This window comes from Mobula hypostoma, chromosome 8 (assembly GCF_963921235.1).
Source record: "Mobula hypostoma chromosome 8, sMobHyp1.1, whole genome shotgun sequence".
In the NCBI taxonomy this organism is placed as follows: Eukaryota; Metazoa; Chordata; class Chondrichthyes; order Myliobatiformes; family Myliobatidae; genus Mobula; species Mobula hypostoma.
The window spans coordinates 145,019,338-145,037,352 of NC_086104.1; the positions used below are offsets into that span (position 1 = coordinate 145,019,338).

At 42.3% G+C, this 18,015-nt stretch overlaps 1 protein-coding gene and 1 pseudogene across 3 annotated transcripts in view; one reads left to right on the forward strand and one right to left on the reverse strand.

Annotated features, from left to right (window-relative positions):
* LOC134350282 (receptor expression-enhancing protein 1-like) overlaps positions 1 to 18,015 on the reverse strand; it is a 66,419-nt gene that overhangs the window by 20,275 nt on the left and 28,129 nt on the right. For all 3 annotated transcript variants that reach the window (XM_063055317.1, XM_063055316.1, XM_063055315.1), the window contains exons 3-6: positions 7,410 to 7,486; positions 6,312 to 6,432; positions 1,934 to 2,047; positions 397 to 550 (exon numbers count right to left, since the gene is read on the reverse strand). In XM_063055317.1, coding sequence (XP_062911387.1) covers positions 397 to 550; positions 1,934 to 2,047; positions 6,312 to 6,432; positions 7,410 to 7,477 — 457 coding nt within the window. In that variant the 5' untranslated portion in view covers positions 7,478 to 7,486. The remainder of the gene's footprint in view (positions 1 to 396; positions 551 to 1,933; positions 2,048 to 6,311; positions 6,433 to 7,409; positions 7,487 to 18,015) is intronic.
* LOC134351234 (U2 spliceosomal RNA) lies at positions 15,570 to 15,701 on the forward strand (annotated as a pseudogene).

The window sequence follows — 18,015 nt, forward strand, 5'->3', positions numbered from 1 at the left end:
CCCCTCCCCACCTTCTTCTCTGGCATCTTCCCCCTTTCATTCCTGCCTTGATGAAGGATCTCAGCCTAAAACGTTGACTCTTTACTCCTTTCCATAGATGTTGCTGACCTGCTGAGTTCCTTCAGCATTTTGTGTGTGTTGCTCAGGACATTGATATGGTTACCTTGTAGTCCAGATGTTACATGCAGAATGCACGGATCACACTTCACTTTACATAAAAATCAGCTTTCCAAACTGCAGAATCACTCATTGCATTTATAGTCTCTTGCATATTTCATCACGAGCTTCAATTTCTGCTTAACCTTTGGACTGGGAATAAAACTAACTTCGTCTTCAAACTAATCTTGCTGTATTGTTTATTTACTCAATGATAATTCCACAAAGTAAATGACTCACAATACTCTCCTCTTGCTACCAAGATGGGATCTCTTGCCAGTCGCTCATGCTCAGGATAAAGAGGATCTCTGTAATGTGTTGGCTCGTCGACTGGGATGGTTGTTAAATCCTGAATACTGAAACTCTTTAGGCGTCCAGCAAGAGCTCCCTGACTCTAAAATACAGGGGAAGCAAGAAGGGCACGTTATAGACTACAGTGAAATGCAGACAAAATGGAGTCTTACATTACAGAAACATTAAAACAGATGCTAATGAAAATGAACACTTGGGCAACATTTCAAAAACACACATCTTATAAGTGACTCAACAGCAACTGCAAATTGTAAGATGCTAAATTAGCAGCATGACGTGTTGTCAGGCTTGTTATGCATGTATGGTCCTGTTCATCCTTTTCCCCCTTACCTTGTTTAGCAATGCAGTTTGAAACTTAGGCATAAAGCAGCTCTCAAGCTGCCAAGCCATAATATCACATGGACCTAATTATAGTGCAGCAGATAAATTTTTAGCATACGTTTTTGTAGGTCGTTTAACTTTCAAATGTAAATCCTATTAAATGGGAAAAAGATGATTCCTTGGTAAATTAATATCCAAATGCAAAATACAGCAGGTGATAGTTATCTGAAATAAAAATAGAAAACATGGGAAAATTCTTCAGAGAGCAATGATAGGATATAGAGCCTATGGAGAAGGCTGTTGTGGTGGGGGGGGGGGCGCGAACCGATGTTCGACTTCATTTTGCCAATTGAAGGTTCCATTGTTTGCCGATTAAAGCAACGTCCAGGCAAATGCAGAAGGTGAGCGCTGGCTACCTGCCTTTTGGTCGCTGGTGGGATCACTGCTGCCAGAGAGGGGAGCATGTCTGATCAGCCACTGTGTACGGAGAATGTTATGGAGGCTTTCTGCATTTTAGATATAGATACGAACATGGATTATGGACCTTTTTTTCCCCCCTCCAGTCTTAAGATTTTTATATTCTGTGATTTTTGCCTGATCGTTCTCGTTTTTTTGTGTGGGGGAGGGCGATTTGGGGGACAATATTCCTGTTCTGTTTTTGTTCGTTTTATTGAGAGGGGCTGGGAGGATTTGGGGGTTGATGGCTATGTTGCTGTTCTTTTCTTTCTTGGTTTCATGGCTACCTGGAGGAGAAGAATTTCAGAGTTGTATACTTTAATAATAAATGAACCTTTGAATGATAAAGAAGGTGGCATCCGATAGTGAACAACAGAACAGATAACTGAGGAAAGTTGTAAAGTGAGGAATCTAACTAAAAAGAGCAGAGTGTCAAGAAAATGGATTTAAGGGAACCATTTCTAAACTTGACTTCAAACAACAGGAATTCTGCAGATGCTGGAAATTCAAGCAACACACATCAAAGTTGCTGGTGAACGCAGCAGGCCAAGCAGCATCTGTAGGAAGAGGTGCAGTCGACGTTTCAGGCCGAGCCCCTTCGTCAGGACTAAACTTGACTTGCTCTCTTCCCAAAATGAACTACCAAACCCAACACAACTTAAAATAGTAGAACTGTTTTGATACATACCTTTGCAGCAGCACTGACAGCAGCAGTTGCAGCCATATTCAGTCCTTTTCTGCCAAAATTTACCATGGTTTCATAGCTACGCTCTTTGGCTTGTATGATGTAGCAATCTATTTCCTAAAGGGAGGGAAATTAAAGTGAGAAGCAACAGATGTACTTTTGGGAATGCACCTTCAACTGAAAACTACATAATAGGTCTGCTGTCATGCAGAGAGAGATTGCACATCTCAGCATTGTGGATTTACAGCACAACACTTAACATAAAACACTCTTCCTGCACCACGATTAGAAAGGTTGCATGCAATGAAACTATTTAAGTTACTCAGTGTCAGAAAAACTGAAGGTCAAAACTTAAAAGGATGATAAATTAATTTGTTCATTGTAACAGGAGATGACTGTATGAGTTGGTAAATTAAAAAGGGCACCAGTCACCGTCAGCAATGACACTTGGTCTGATGCTTTGGAAAAGATGACAGCAATACAAAAGAACAGGCTTCATCACCCTTCAGAAAAATAGTTTTCAAATAACTTGTAAATGCCATGAACATTCCAAATGAAAACTGGCCACCTTGCTTTCCTTAAAAGCATGTTCTCCCAGTTGTCTCAGACACTTATCCTGTACAAACAAATCAGTTCAACCAAAGCAATTTCCAGGTTCAGGATGTGTAACGCTATCAACTGATTGGACTAAAGATCCTATAGTGATTTGAAACACCAATCCATCCAGGATGATAATCCGGGAGGACAGCTGAAGCTACTGATACAGTTCAAACCAGGTTTTGGTGAAAGAGCCCACCATCTTTTTCAGGTAAGCACAGGGTAACATAAACCCATCCAAAGAATAAGCAGCACTTCTGATACCCTATTCTTCCCCTATCAAGTATCAAAATTGTTTATTCATTTGCTATAGTGGCATTTGTTGTGCAGCAATTTGCTGTTTTGTTGCCTAGATAACAACTACTGCCTTGAGATTTCATGCGAATAATATGCAGCCCATTACTTTATTCCATGTCATTCTGAACTACTCTCACTGTAATCTGCAGCCTGTAATTTCCCTTTAAGTAACATACTTCTGAACTGTTTTAATGAACTAGTGATTTCACAATCTTCTGAATGACTTGGTGGACTTAACTCTCAAGGATGCAGGCACCTTTAAACAGATGAGGGTACATCACCACTGCAGAAAGAGAGGGAGGACTCCAAGACAGGCTAAAACATTGGAGTATGAAACTTCCCAATTTAGCCTCTTGTTGGCATATGTATATTTGCAGGAGAACAAGATGATTATTGACTTTAGGAGGAGGAAACTGGAGGTCTATAATCAATCCTCATTGGGGCGTTAGAAGTGGAGAGGGACAGCAACCTTAAATTCCTCGTTGTTATCATTTCAGAGGATGTGTCCTGTGTCTAACACTCAAGTGCCATTGCAAAGAAAGCATGGCACGACCTCTACTTTCCTAGAAGTTTGCAAAGATTCAAATGTCAACTAAGACTTTGACAAGCCTCTATAGACGGGTGGCGGAGAGTATGTTGACTGGTTGCGGCATTGCCTGATAAGGAAATAGCAAAGCCCTTGAATGGAAATGCCCATGAAATGTAGCGGATATAGCTCAGTTCATCATAGGTAAAGCACTCCCCACCATTGAGCATACCTACACAGAGCACTGTGGCAGGAAAGCAGTATCCATCATCAATGGCCCCACCATTCGGGCCATGCTCTCTTCTTGTTGCTGCCATCACCCTGAGATAGGGTACGCCCTCAGAATCCACACCACCAAGTTCAGGAACAGTTATTACCCCTCCCCCTCTGGTTGAAGAGCCCAGTGGGTATAACTTCCCTTGCCTCATTACTGAACTGTTCTCACAACCTATACACTCACTTTCAGGATTCTTCGTCGCATGTTCGATGTTTATTCTTATTTGTTATTACAATCATTACTTTTTGCTTTTTTCTTTTGTGTATCTGCAGTTAGTTGCCTTTTGCACATTGGTTGTTTGTACATCCTGTTGTCAGTCTTTCATTGAATCTATTACGTTTCTTGTCTTTTACTGTAAATGCTTACAAGAAAGTGAATCTTAAGGTTATACACAGCGACTTATGTGTGCTTTAATACATTTACTCTGAACCTTGAAAATGGAAAGCACAAAGGCCAGATCACAGAATCAGCTATAGAGACGATGCTTAGGGGGAAATCATCTACACCAGAATTTGCACTTGAACATTATAGTATTATTGATTTCCACTCTCTGTCTTTCTTTAATCATACTGAGTTGATGTGCTTCGGTACCTGCTGGTAAACATATTGCATGAACAGCAGGCAAAGTCAAGGTTGTGCTTAGGTGCAGAACCTGTAGTTGAAGAGCTTGGGACACCCTGATGGGATTGTAACCAAATGGAGCAGATGTATGAAGAAAAATATTCCAAAGGAACAAAGAATATGAAGTCCAACCAAGAAGGGGAACAATTGTCCAAGCTTAATGTCCAACTAAACGGAACATTTTAATCACAAACGAGAAAATCTGCAGATGCTGGAAATCTGAGCAACACACACAAAATGCTGGAGGAACTTAGCAGGCAAGGCAGCATCTGTGGAATAAAGTACAGTTGGCGTCTCTGCCTGAAATGTCGACTGTACTTTTCTCCATTGATGCTGCCTGGCCTGCTGAGTTCCTACAGCATTTTGTGTGCTGAACATTTTAATCATGAGTTGGATTTCATGAGGAAAAACATTTTTTTTTTAAAAAAAGGGAAGTATTTCCGTACATCTTGTTAGTTATAGTTTCCATCTAATGCAACAGGCCAATCTCAAAATTGGCCAGCTTTGTTTTGGGGGACCATAAAGGAGTCACACAAGTAGCTTTAAATATTTTACTTACAGTAAACAGATAGCAGTACTCACCTGGTCATAATCTGGCTTTCTTAACAAGGCAAAGAATAGATTCACAGCTAGACAAGCTCAACGCCAAAATATACCACAATATTTAAAAAAAATTCATTAAATTTTTCCTCAAATTCAAGAGCATTAAAAAGTAAAATGGGAGTTTTATTTATTTAGGGTGGTTGTGCATCAAAACCACATGATTGTGCTGATCAAATTGCTGTAGTTTTGAGCATCTAAACATAAAGGGCAATATTGCCATGAGGTTTCAAACATTAGGGTTTAGACACTGATTGCTTTAAAAGGCAAAAGCTTTCGCACAATTCTAGAAGTATACCATTTCAAAATTTTTTATTGAATGAATTTTAGAATAATCAAATATTGCATCTAGGGAATAAATTATTTAAATGCAAAATGACTAGAAATGAGTGAAAGTTTAAAAAAATAGAAATCAGAAATAAACACAAAATGCTGCTAACACTCAGCAGTTCAGGCAGCAATCTGCTGAAAGAGTTAACATATCAGTTCTAATGAAGAGTCTCTGACCTCAAATACTATTCCCGCACCTTCTAGAGATGCTACCCGACCAGTTGAGTGTTTCCAGTATTTTCTGCCTTTATTAGAACAGAAAGGAGTCAAGATTGTATCCAGCATATGGTCATTGTTCGGAATACAGTTCTGTAGGGAGCAGTCAGGTGACAGGTAAAGAGATAACAAGTGAATAGGGACTAAAAATATTAGAATACTAAATCTAATATGGAAATCGCAAATTGACTTTACAGTTGTGCCCAATATAAATGTGATTATGTTGAACGAAACCACAGAACATTTAAGGTAGAGCACACTTCAAGCAGTTCCAGATAAAACACAAAGGAAATATCCTACTTTGAGTCAAACAAATGTACAAACCTTTTTTAAAAAAAAAAGCTCATTTATAGTTTTGTCCAGTTTTAATTGAACTAGTAGGCATTTAAACTACATTGTTGCACAAACTCCTCTAAGAGGACCACAACCTTGTCACGGTTTGGAGGCTTACGTGCCTTAGTGACGCAGAGAGCTATGTTGGCTGGAGTTAGGGTCTTATGCTTTGGCTCTTGGTAGGGTTATCCATAGCAAACAGGTCAAAGGGTAGAGGCCAGACTAAGAGTGGTCCATTAGACTGAGGTTTGAAGGTTCAGCTTAAAGGCCAACAATCCTGACTGGCAAAACAAAACTTATGAAAACAACAATGAAGAATCCTTCTACATCTGACTGCACAGTATCCCTGACTTACATGACTGACAGTAGTGAAAACCAAGAGAAAGTTACTGACATGATGAAGGAAGTCCTGACCACTGCCAGAGATGGAGAGCCTTGATTGCTACCCTAAATGGCAGCAGTGTAATGGGCAGTAAATAAATTGTACAAACTAAACCTTAAGAGCTTTCAGAATGTTTAAGGAATTACTGCAGCTTATTGAATACCTCCACCAAGTATAAATCAAGAAATAACTGTTTCTTTACCGTCTCTTTTGAAGAAAGGGTAGGATGTACAAACTTCCTGTAAATCATACTGGCACCCTTTGTGTATGGGGATAAAAGCCAGACCACAAATGCAACTTTTATTTCATAGTAGAATGGAAACCTTCAGACAAAAAGGAATATTAGTGAGCAAACAAAAACACTGAGTACATAATATATTTCTCGCAAAAGGCATGAATGAAAGATTGATCAGGATTCACCCAGAAGTTCTAATAACTAATTTTGGGTTAACACATATAATGTTAAATCCAAATTCATCCCATTTACTGATAATCACACGGCAAAACAGCCTTGCATTAATCTGTTATCTGATTTTTGGACATAAGAGGATGAGGCAAGTCACAGCCCACTGTCCAATGCTCCCTTTTAACTCAAGAGGTCCTGTTCCCATGCTTCCTTTAAACATAGCAAAGATCCTTTTCCCACATTCCCTCAACTAGTTCATTGGAAAAGTTATAGTGTAGCACACCATCTTAAAGCAGTAAATTCAAGTTTGCTGAAGTTATAGCCAGCAGTCTGGAAAGAAATCCAAAGGCCCGAGGGTGCAGATAATAGAAGAATTGTACCATAACAGGTTTTTAGGATGTGCAAATGCCAACATATCAGAAGGGAAGAAATATATGAAAGTCTGCATGTCAGTTTATCAAAGAAATGCACAAGGCATCCTTCAGAAATAGAACTGACACTGATAATTTTAGAAACAACAGAACATGCCACTAAAAGGCAGTAATCAACCTCACATGGAGCAAAGTTAATTTGCATGTTACCTGTTCATTTGAATCTATGAAAGAATGAGTACAACTCCTCGACTTGTCATAGACACAAGAAGTTTAATCGTTTTCAAGTGCAAAATAATATAACCAAGGAGGGACTTCTTTTCCCTCTCCAAACTGCAGGGTTTGGACAGTTTCTCTATTATCACAACAAATTACCTTCCCTCACTGTTCTCTGTCATCTTCTTGCTAGACATAACTGTCTGTGATCTCCAAGCATTCGTTCCTCAGTAAAATCACAATACAAAACCTACACGCATCTCTTAAATCACTTCCTTCAATATGTTGGAGATGCTTTACAACTTACCAAGAAATAAATATGTCTGCGAAAGTTTCTACTGTTGTGAAGATTGCAAACACAATCCAGTACATCATCCAACGGACCTAGAGGGGAAATCAAATTGTTATTGATTTATTATAAACTCAGAATGAAAGAAAAACATACATTCTATATCCAATTTACTGAAACAGGCTACTTTCCTGAAGCAAAAGAAAATTAAAAAAAAAACAACTGAGGTGGAGGGGGAAGAAAGGAAGGGAAATATTAGTCCAACTCCTGGTGAAGTACAAATTCTAATTTGCTGTGGGTAAGTCAATTGTACCAAACCTAAATGCAGGTGAAATTTTTCTCCAAGAGCCAATACTAGAAAATAAAATGGGTTTGGGCCAAATATTACAGAGGAATTATTAAGACAGCATCAAACTATCGTGCTTGCAGGTTTTGGTAACTGGGACAGGGTAGTGTAGAATTGGTGATGAAGTAGTTTACGAGATGAGCTTGAAAAGCTGTCAATCATTTCATTTTCTTCTTTTCTTGAAATATCTCTCTATGCTTCAAGCAGCACATATTATGGTACAGCAGAAAGTTAGTGATTTGTGCCAAACCTGAAAACAACTTCAAAGTAAAATTATCCAAGTACATATACAGTGGTATGCAAAAGTTTGGGCACCCCGGTCAAAATTTCTGTTACTGTGAGTAGTTAAGTGAGTAGAAGATGAACTGATCTCCAAAAGTCCTAAAGTTAAAGATGAAACATTCTTTTCAACATTTTAAGCAAGATTAGTGTATTATATTTCTTTTGTACAATTTTAGAGTGAAAAAAAAAGGAAAGGAGCACCATGCAAAAGTTTGAGCACCCCAAGAGATTTGAGCTCTCAGATAACTTTTACCAAGGTCTCAGACCTTAATTAGCTTGTTAGGGCTAGGGCTTGTTCACAATCATTGTTAGGACAGGCCAGGTTATGCAAATTTCACAGCTTTATAAATACCCTGACTCCTCAAACCTTGTCCCAACAATTAGCAGCCATGGGCTCCTCAAAGCAGCTGCCTAGCACTCTGGAAATTAAAATATTTGATGCCCACAAAGCAGGAGAAGGCTGTAAGAAGATAGCAAAGCGTTTTCAGGTAGCCGTTTTCTCAGTTTGTAATGTAATTAAGAAACGGCAATTAACAGGAATGGTGGAGGTCAACTTGAGGTCTGGAAGACCAAGAAAACTTTCCGAGAGAACTGCTCGTAGGATTGCCAGAAAGGCAAATCAAAACCCCCGTCTGACTGCAAAAGACCTTCAGGAAGATTTAGTAGACTCTGGAGTGGTGGTGCACTGTTCTACTATGCAGCGACACCTGCACAAATATGACCTTTATGGAAGAGTCATCAGAAGAAAACCTTTCCTGCATCCTCGCTACAAAATTCAGTGTCAGTTGCAAACGAACATCTAAACAAGCCTGGTGCATTTTGGAAACAAGTCCTGTGAACTGATGAAGTTAAAATAGAACTTTTTGGCCACAATGAGCAAAGGTATGTTTGGAGAAAAAAGGGTGCAGAATTTCATGAAAAGAACACTTCTCCAACTGTTAAACACGGGGGTGGATCGATCATGCTTTAGGCTTGTGTTGCAGCCAGTGGCACGGGGAACATTTCACTGGTAGAGAGAAGAATGAATTCAATTAAGTACCAGCAAATTCTGGAAGCAAACATCACACCGTCTGTAAAAAAGCTGAAGATGAAAAGAGGATGGCTTCTACATCAGGATAATGATCCTAAACACACCTCAAAATCTACAATGGACTACCTCAAGAGGCGCAAGCTGAAGGTTTTGCCATGGTCCTCACAGTCCCCTGACCTAAATATCATCGAAAATCCGTGGACAGACCTCAAAAGAGAAGTGCATGCAAGATGGCCCAAGAATCTCACAGAACTAGAAGCCTTCTGCAAGGAAGAATGGGTGAAAATCTCCCAAACAAGAATTGAAAGACTCTTAGCTGGCTACAGAAAGAGTTTACCAGCTGTGATACTTGCCAGAGAGGGTGTTACTAAGTACTGATCATGCAGGGTGCCCAAACTTTTGCCCTTTTCCTTTTTTGATATTTTGAAACTATAAAAGATGGAAATAAAAAAAGTAATCTTGCTTAAAATATTAAAAGAAATGTGTCCTCTTTAACTTTATGCCTTTTGGAAATCAGGTCATCTTTTACTCGCTAAGCTATTCACAGTAACAGAAATTTTGACCGGGGTGCCCAAACTTTTGCATGCCACTGTGTCACCACATACAACCCTGAGATACAATTTCTTGCAGGCAATTACAGTAAATACAAGAAACATAATAGAATCAATGAAAGACTACACCAACAGGACAGGCAGCCAATGTGCAAAATAAAAACACTGTGCAAATACCAAAAGAAAATAATAATAAATAAACAACAAATATCAAGAACATGAGAGGAACACACCATGAAAGTGAGTCCTGTTCAGTGGGAACAGTTCAGTGATGGGCTAAGTGAAGTTGAGTAAGGTTATCCCCTCTGGTTCAAGAGCATCATGGGTTGAGTGGTGATAACTGTTCCTGAACCTGGTGGTGTGTTTCCTGAATCTCCTATATCTTCTTTCTGATGGCAACAATGAGAAGAGAACATGGCCTGAATGGTGGGTGGGAGTCCTTGATGATTAATGCTGCTTTTCTGCAACAGCACTCTGACTAGATGGGCTCAATGGTGAGGAGGGCTTTACCAGTGAACTGGGCAGGATTCTCCATTGGCACTGGTGTTTCCGTATCAGTACACAATGCAACTATTCAATATACTCTTCGACTCACATCCATAGAAGTTCGTCATTTTTACATCATGCCAAATCTTTGCAAATCTCTAAGAAAGTAGAGGCGCTACTGTGCTTTCTTTGTAATGACACTTGCGTGCTGGATTCTGGACAGATCCTCTAAAATGATAAAACACCGAGGAATTTTAAAGTTGCTGACCCTCTCCACCTCTGATCCTCCAGTGAAGACTGGTTTATGGATCTTCAGTTTCCTCCTCCTGAAGCTCCTTGGTCTTGCTGACATTGAGTAAGAGGTTGTTGTTGTGGCACTACTCAGCCAGATTTTCAATCTCCCTCCTACATGTTGATTCATCACCACCCTTAATTTGTCCAACCACAGTGGGGTTGTTAGCAAACTTAAATATGGCTTTGAGGGTCTGCCTAGCCTCACAGTCATAAGTATAAACTCAGTAGAGAAGGGGCTAAACACACAGCCTTATAGTGCTCCTGTGCTGTTGGAGATTGTGGAGATGTTGCTGCCAATCTGAACTAACTAAGGTCTGCAAGTGAGGAAATCAAGGATGCAGTTACATGAGGCATTGAGGCCTAGGATTTGAAGCTTATTGGTTCATCTAGGGCTTCTGGTTAGGTAAGACTGAAAAAACTTGTCAATGACTGTTTTTATGAAGTCTGTAACAACTGGTGTGTATTCATTTAGATGCTCTGATGAGTTCCTAAATGGCCCAATCTACTGACTCGAAACAATCCTGTAGCCTCTTAGCCTCCTGCAACCCACCTCTTTGTTGTCCTTATCTCTGCAGCCTTGGTCTTTAGCCTCTGTATTGGGTAGGAGGAGGACACCAAAGTGATATTTCCTGAAATGTGGTCGAGACATGGGATGGTAGGCATTCTAAATTATAGTATAACAGTGGTCAAGTATGTTGGGATGTCTGCCCTGACAGGTGATATGTTGATGATAATTGGGCAGAGATTTCTTCAAGCAAGCCTGATTGAAGTCCCTGACTATGATTTGAAAAGTGTCAAGGTAGGCTGTTTTATGTTTGCTAACCACGGCATTCTGAACACTGAGTGCTTCTTTAACATCTGCTTTTAGCAGTATGTAAACTGTGGTCAAGACCAGGGAAAAGAACTCTCTTGTCAAGTAGAATAGTCATCACTTAATCATCAGATGTTCTAGGTCAGGGAACAACAGTGTGGTAAGACTGCTGAATTCGAGTACCACAAAGAGTTTATCATGAAACACAGACCTGCACCTTTTGCTTTCTCCAAATCAGCAGTCCAGTCTATCCTGTGTATTGAGAAACCTTCAAGTCTTACCAGCATATCCTGAGTGAGCTACATTTCTGTGAAACACAGAACATTGCAAATCCTCATTTCCTGACAATAAAATAATCTCGTCCATAGGTCCTCAATCTCATTTTCCAGTGTACATTTGCTAACAAGATGCTGGGTAGAGGAAGTTCAATCATTAGTGTCTCAGCCTGGCTTTGAGTCCTCCCCTCCTCTCTCTTTTTCAGCCATGGTGATGTACCATCATCCGCTTAAAGGTGCTGTACCTGCGCACTTGAGAAGCAAGTCCACCAACTCCTTCAGAAGACCGTGAAATTACTAGTTCATAATGAAAATTCAATAGTACGTTGCTTAAAGGGAAATTACAGGTGGCAGAATGCAGTGAGAGTGATTCAGAAGTATACTTAGAAGTTTTGCAAGTAGTCTGCAATCCGTCACCATGATTCACCAGCACCACCTTTAACTGACCAATTCTAATTTCTGAAAGGATCCAGAGAGGTGATGCATTTGATACAATGCAATGAATAATAGTGCCCTAGGGAGCATAAGGAAAAAGAGAAACTTTGATGAACAGTAAATATCCAAAAAGGCAGCAGCAAAGCAGGATAATTTGGTTAAGAAGCCATATACCTGCATTCTAATGAAAACAAGAGCAGCCAGGTTATGCTATAACTTTATGCAACACTAGTTAGACCATAAGTGGAATACTACGTATAGCTCTATTCATCAGACTTCAGAAAGCAATGTAGCAGATGCAAAGGATGTTCATCAGGATGTTGCCTACAATGGAATCTTTCAGTTATAAGGCGAGAATGAGTTTGTTTACTTTGGAGTAAAGGAGGCAATAAAGGGGAGGGGGAGAACCTCACTGAGACAAGAGAGAAACAGACCAGTAGAATGCAGGAGATTTTTCCTATAAAGCAGGGGTCCATGGACCCCTCAGATAATGATAAGGCTCATTGGCATAAAAAAGGTTGGGAACCCCTGCTATGAGGATGGTTGGAATCTGCAGTGCTCTGCCTAAGTGCCCAAGGAATGATGGGGGCTGAGATTCTCACAACATTTAAATATATAGACAGGCGCTTGAATACCCAAGGCATAAAAGTGTTATGTGCTAGAAAAAGTGATCGTATTGACAAGTACATGACAGCAAGCAAGAACACAGTGGGTTGAAGTGCTTGTTTCTGAGCTATCAGACTCAGAACTTTAATAAACATCTTAAACATTTAGTTAGAGGTGGCTGTAAAAGGAAAACATGGCTATTCAGTGCCAACTGCAGGGCAACTTCTAACTATCATGGCTTTTCTTTCCCTGAGATGGCTTTGAATGAAGCCGCTGACACCAACTCTAATCAGGGAGCATGGTAAGCACCTTCCTTAAACTTATTGAGTATTATTCATGCAGTTAATGCACAAGTTCCCAAGGCAACACAAGTGAATGTCTACAGGTCAGCAACCCATATTTTGTATAACAAGGTAAATTACTTTGCTTTTTCACCCTGTGCATAGAGCTGGTCACACCTCCTTAGCTGTTCAGCAAGCCAAAAATTGTAATCACCAAAAACCTACTCCAACTTTTGGTGCCAGGAAAGTATGAATGGAAGCAACTTCGTCATCCAAATTAAATTGCACTATGTTGTAGCCACTAAAATCCAGAGACTTTAAAATGAAAGTTGGTTGTGAAAGTTTACTGATGACTGAGACACAAAGGAATCTTAAGCTTACAAACTGAAAAACAAGCCTGATTATATTTTCCAAACTTTTTGTTTTTGTCCATTTAGTAAGGTTTTCCAAGCAGACAGAATAGCAATGCAATGACTCCCTTGCATATCCAATTCAGTTAACTTGGGTGTGTTCAAGGTCACGCTGCCCACAGCTACTTCTGGCTGAATGAAATCTCCATTATGATAAATGTTAACAAAAAAGGTTATCTGGTGCACTCAAGATGGAAGAGGTGTAGAAGAAATGTACAAGGCTGAGCACAGAGTCCACATGGGAGCATGACTGAATAATGCCATTGGCAATAAGCCACATGACCTCACTGCTATGTGACAATAACCAAAACTTAAAAAAGTAGTGGATACAGCCCAGTCCGTCACAGGAAAACCCTCCTCCCCCCACCCCCACAACACTGAGCACATCTACAAAACGCACTTCCACAACAGCATCATCATCAAGGACCCCACCATCCAGGGCACGCTCACTTCTTGCTGCTGTCATCAGGAAGGAGGTACAGGAGCCTTAGGTCCCACACCACCAGGCTCTTCACTGAACTGGCTCCTGAACCAGTGTAGATAACTTCACTCACCTCAACACTGAGCTGATTCCATAACCTACCGATTCACTGACAAGGACTCCACAACTCATGTCTTCAGTATCATTTATTATTACTTATAATTTGTATTTGCATAGTTTGTCTGCTTTTTCACATTGGTTATTTGTCGGTCTTTGTGCATTGGTTTTTGTTTATTCTATTGTATTTCTTTGTGAATGACTGCAAGGAAATGAATTTCAGTGTAATATATGGTGACACAGGCAGCATGTACTTTGATAATAAATTTACTTTTGAACTTTGAAGCAGTGCACATAGCTTGTGTTTAACTTATCCACTCACCTTATTTCTTGGGGGTGGGGGGGGGAGAAACAATGCTTAGATTAGGAAGTTACTGTAGTTGTAACCCTTAGATGGAGGGATTCAGTAATTAAAAAATGCATGATGTTGGAAGTTGGAATGCAACATACATTTTCTGGATAGGAAATGCTTTTATTCAAACTACTTTGTTTGGCTGAGTAATATACCATTAACCAGTTTCCCCATAGTCAGATGCTGGTGGATCAACCCAGAGTAAAAAAAAACTCCCAACAACCAAACAAAAATCACCAGAACTTCCTGTGGATTTGAATTCTTTTCAAGTCTCTTGAGAGGGGATGCTGAATGTTATAAAATCTCCACTCATTTTATCTTATAATTTCTGCAACTACTTTAGTACATTATTAAGACACAGACCGTAACTTAACAGAATATCCTTCAAGCTGCTTTAGCAATGGGATTGGCGATTCAGATAATAGCTGACGATTCCTCAGCTATTGACAATGGAGCAAAGGATTCTTTCTGCACTTTATGGTAAGCCTAGTTGTAAACTAGGCAAACAGCACACTGAACCGTCACTGGCAATTATTATCTTCACTGTACTATCGCTGTAGACAATGAGACTTCAACAAATGTCAGGTGAAGTACACAGTAAAAAAAACCTGGATGACAGAGCAATAAGTTTGCAGCACACACACCCATTTTAAGTTGAATTATAATTCACCATCTTTTGGTGTCCACTGTATTTCAACTAAGGGGTAATTATGTGCTCAAACCTGCAGACATGGATCTTTCACATGCAGTGGTCTTCAACGGTATAACTTCTGAATACAAATAAATAGTGCCTATTAAATTGACAGCAGTTTGAGCAGATGCTGGAAGCACTGAGCATGCCAGAAATTTTTTTCACTGTTTCTTCATGTGAATTTAGTGATAATAATCACATTTATTTATTTTAAGCATAACTAAAGTTACAAGATTAAAGAGTTACATTGGTTCACTTTGGATTCGATAAGGTGAATAGGTAGGGGAGGGGAAGAGGAAGGAGAAAGGGAAAGGAATGGATCAGATGGCCATTTGATGTATTTTAGGAAAGGGATGCATTTTTACCTCGGGGAATAGCTTCAGCCTTTAGTCAAGATTAGCATGTAAATGGAATCACAAGAAGAACGGAGGATCTTGGAATTACGGTTAAAAATGGCAGGCTGGGGGTGGTTGATAGAATGAAGGATTAATTAGGCTGAAAACATAAGGCCTCTTTTACATATTTTCCAAAAGGCTATCCAAAACTAAACTCATTAGTTTAGAGTATGCTCCAACAGTAATCCCATACCATGGCTTAAAATGGCTGCTTTGAGCCATTTCAAGTAATATATTTCAACCAGACTGGTAACAACATCGTATACTTGAGTTGTTATATAACTAATTGTAATGACTTAAAAGCTAAATCATCATGGGATCCATGGAATATGAACAGCCACCTGGAATCTGGTTACATTCAACTCACTGACATTAAAATGCTTTAACTAACACATGTCGCTTCTCGGCCTTTTGGCTAAGATCAAGTGTAGTTTCTGTTCTCATCAGACCAGAAGGCGGAAGAGAAGAGTTCGCACTGACGCAGGGGTGGATCCTAATGCTGATTGGCCTCCAATCTAACACCCCATACCAGCGACGACAGCAGTGAGGAAGAAGATGGCAGCAGCGAGCAGTGCATCGGCTCGAGGCCTGGGTATCAAGAACACTGTCAGGCTGACAGTGCGAGACCGGAACGGGGGCACCGGCTTCACCCAAGAGACCTTCATCCCGAAGGTCTTGATGGAATGCTGCGGATTTACGCCCGACGACATCTACTGTGTCCAGGACTTCGCAGGTTTCTTCGATGTCACTTTCTGGCAGGCTGCAGGGTGGCAGAAGCTGTACCAGCGGCTTCAGCTGAAGGGGACAGAGACGCCACTGTCGCTGCTGAAAGCACAGGCCCTCTTTGCAACGGCTACCCAACAGGAACGGACAATCACGGTACATATGTTCAACCCGCACGTGCCAGTGGTGGATGTCCTTACATTCCTCGCTCGGTATGTGGAGAGCGTAGGAACACCAGCGGACGTGAAGGACGGATTGGGAATCTGGACCAGCAAACGGCAGGTCAAGGTGAAGCTGAGGTTGGATTCCAACGGCGACGTCATCCACCCCGCCCTCCGTCTTCGCCATCGGAGGGAACCGAAGGTACACGGTGTACGCGGGGCAACCCAGGGTGTACCGAAACTGCGGCAAGGCAGGGCACATCGCAGCCCAGTGCAGGGTGGTGATGTGCAAGAACTGTAAAACCGAAGGCCACCTGACCAAAGACTGCACGCAGGCCAAGTCCTGCAACCTTTGTGGACAGGCTGGCCACCTGTACAGAGCCTGCCCGAGGCGTGGGGGCACCTACGCACAGGCGACCAGGGGAGGGGCTGGCCCTGAAAGGGCCCAGGCAGTTCCCGACGTACCCGCCAGCGCTCCAGACGAGGCACCCGACAGGACGGGTGACGAAACCAGGGAGGAAGGTGCAGGCACCCCAAGACCTGCCACCCCCCAGCAGACCCTCCAGGACCAGGCAAACGACGAGCAGGAGTCCATGGAGGAGGGGAGAGCTGAGGTGGAAACCGAATGGAAGGTCGTGAAACGCAAAAAGACCCAAAAGGTGGCGGCCAAGCGACAGAAGGCGGAGCAACGCAAGAAAAGGGCAGGGAACCACACAGCCTCTGGTACCCTGTCCTCTTCAGAGGAGGAAGGAGTTGGGGGAGGCCAGCAGCCCCGGCAGAAGAAGCGGCTGGCAGAACATGGGGAGAGGAGGAGAGAGGAGGTAGAAAGTCTGCTGGCCACCCCCCAAGTACAGGAGGCGGAGAGCAGCAGACACACAGAGCTCCGGGAATCTGGGAGCAGAGCCACGGCTGGCACCCAGCAGCCTGAAGGGGAAGCAGCCCAGGAAGTCAACAACCCCCCGGGCCCAGAACGGCCACACACGGAGTACTACCAGCAGTACCTGAGCCCACAGAAGGTGGAAAACTTTACAAAGGCGGTGGGAATGAAGGCTCAGGATGGCAAGGGTGAGGACAGAGAGCAGCCAAAATAAAAGACTTACAATGATGGCAGACCTTAAATTGGCGTGCTTGAATGTGCGAAGTTTGAAGAGTACTGGGCGATGCGTCAGCACGTTCCAGTACCTGGACACTGTAAAGACCGACGTGACCTTCCTCCAGGAGTGCGGACTACCACATCTCCGTAACTATCGGAGGTGGTCATGGTGGTGGAAAAAAGGTTTGTCTGTGTGGTCGGGGGGCAACGATTGTCGCACTTCCGGCCTGGGGATTCTGCTGCGGGGAGGCAACTTCTCAATCACCCAAGTTAAAGAGGTGGTTGCGGGGCGCCTCCTGGTAGCAGACGTCAAATACCGGGGCACTCCGCTCCGGCTGATCAACGTGTATGCCTTCCCCGTGCGGAGCGAGCGGCTGGCCGTCTTCGAGCAGCTCCCACAGCTGCTGGTGACGTCCCAGCCGGTCGTTCTGGCCGGAGACTTCAACTGCACCATTGATGCGGCTGGAGGACCCGGCAGGCTGGACAGTACCTCCAGACTCCTGAGGGAAACGGTGAAGACAGCCAAGCTGCGCGACACCTTTGGCACCCCCACAGGTGGAGCACAGCCGCAAGCCACCTGGACACGATCAGACGGCTCAGCCCGCTCCCGGATCAACTTCCTCTTCCTGTCTGAGTCCCTCATGGTCAGGTCCACCGACGTCACGCCAGTGTTCTTCTCCGACCACTGCCTTCTGAGAGCCACCTGTCGCTTACGGGAGGACCAGAAGGCAGGCAGGGGGACTTGGAAGCTGAATGTAAAACTGCTGACCCCAGAGAACATCGAGGAACTAGAGAGGGAGTACACAGGTTGGAGAACCTTGAAAGCCTTCTTTGATTCCCCGGTTCACTGGTGGGAAGCCACCA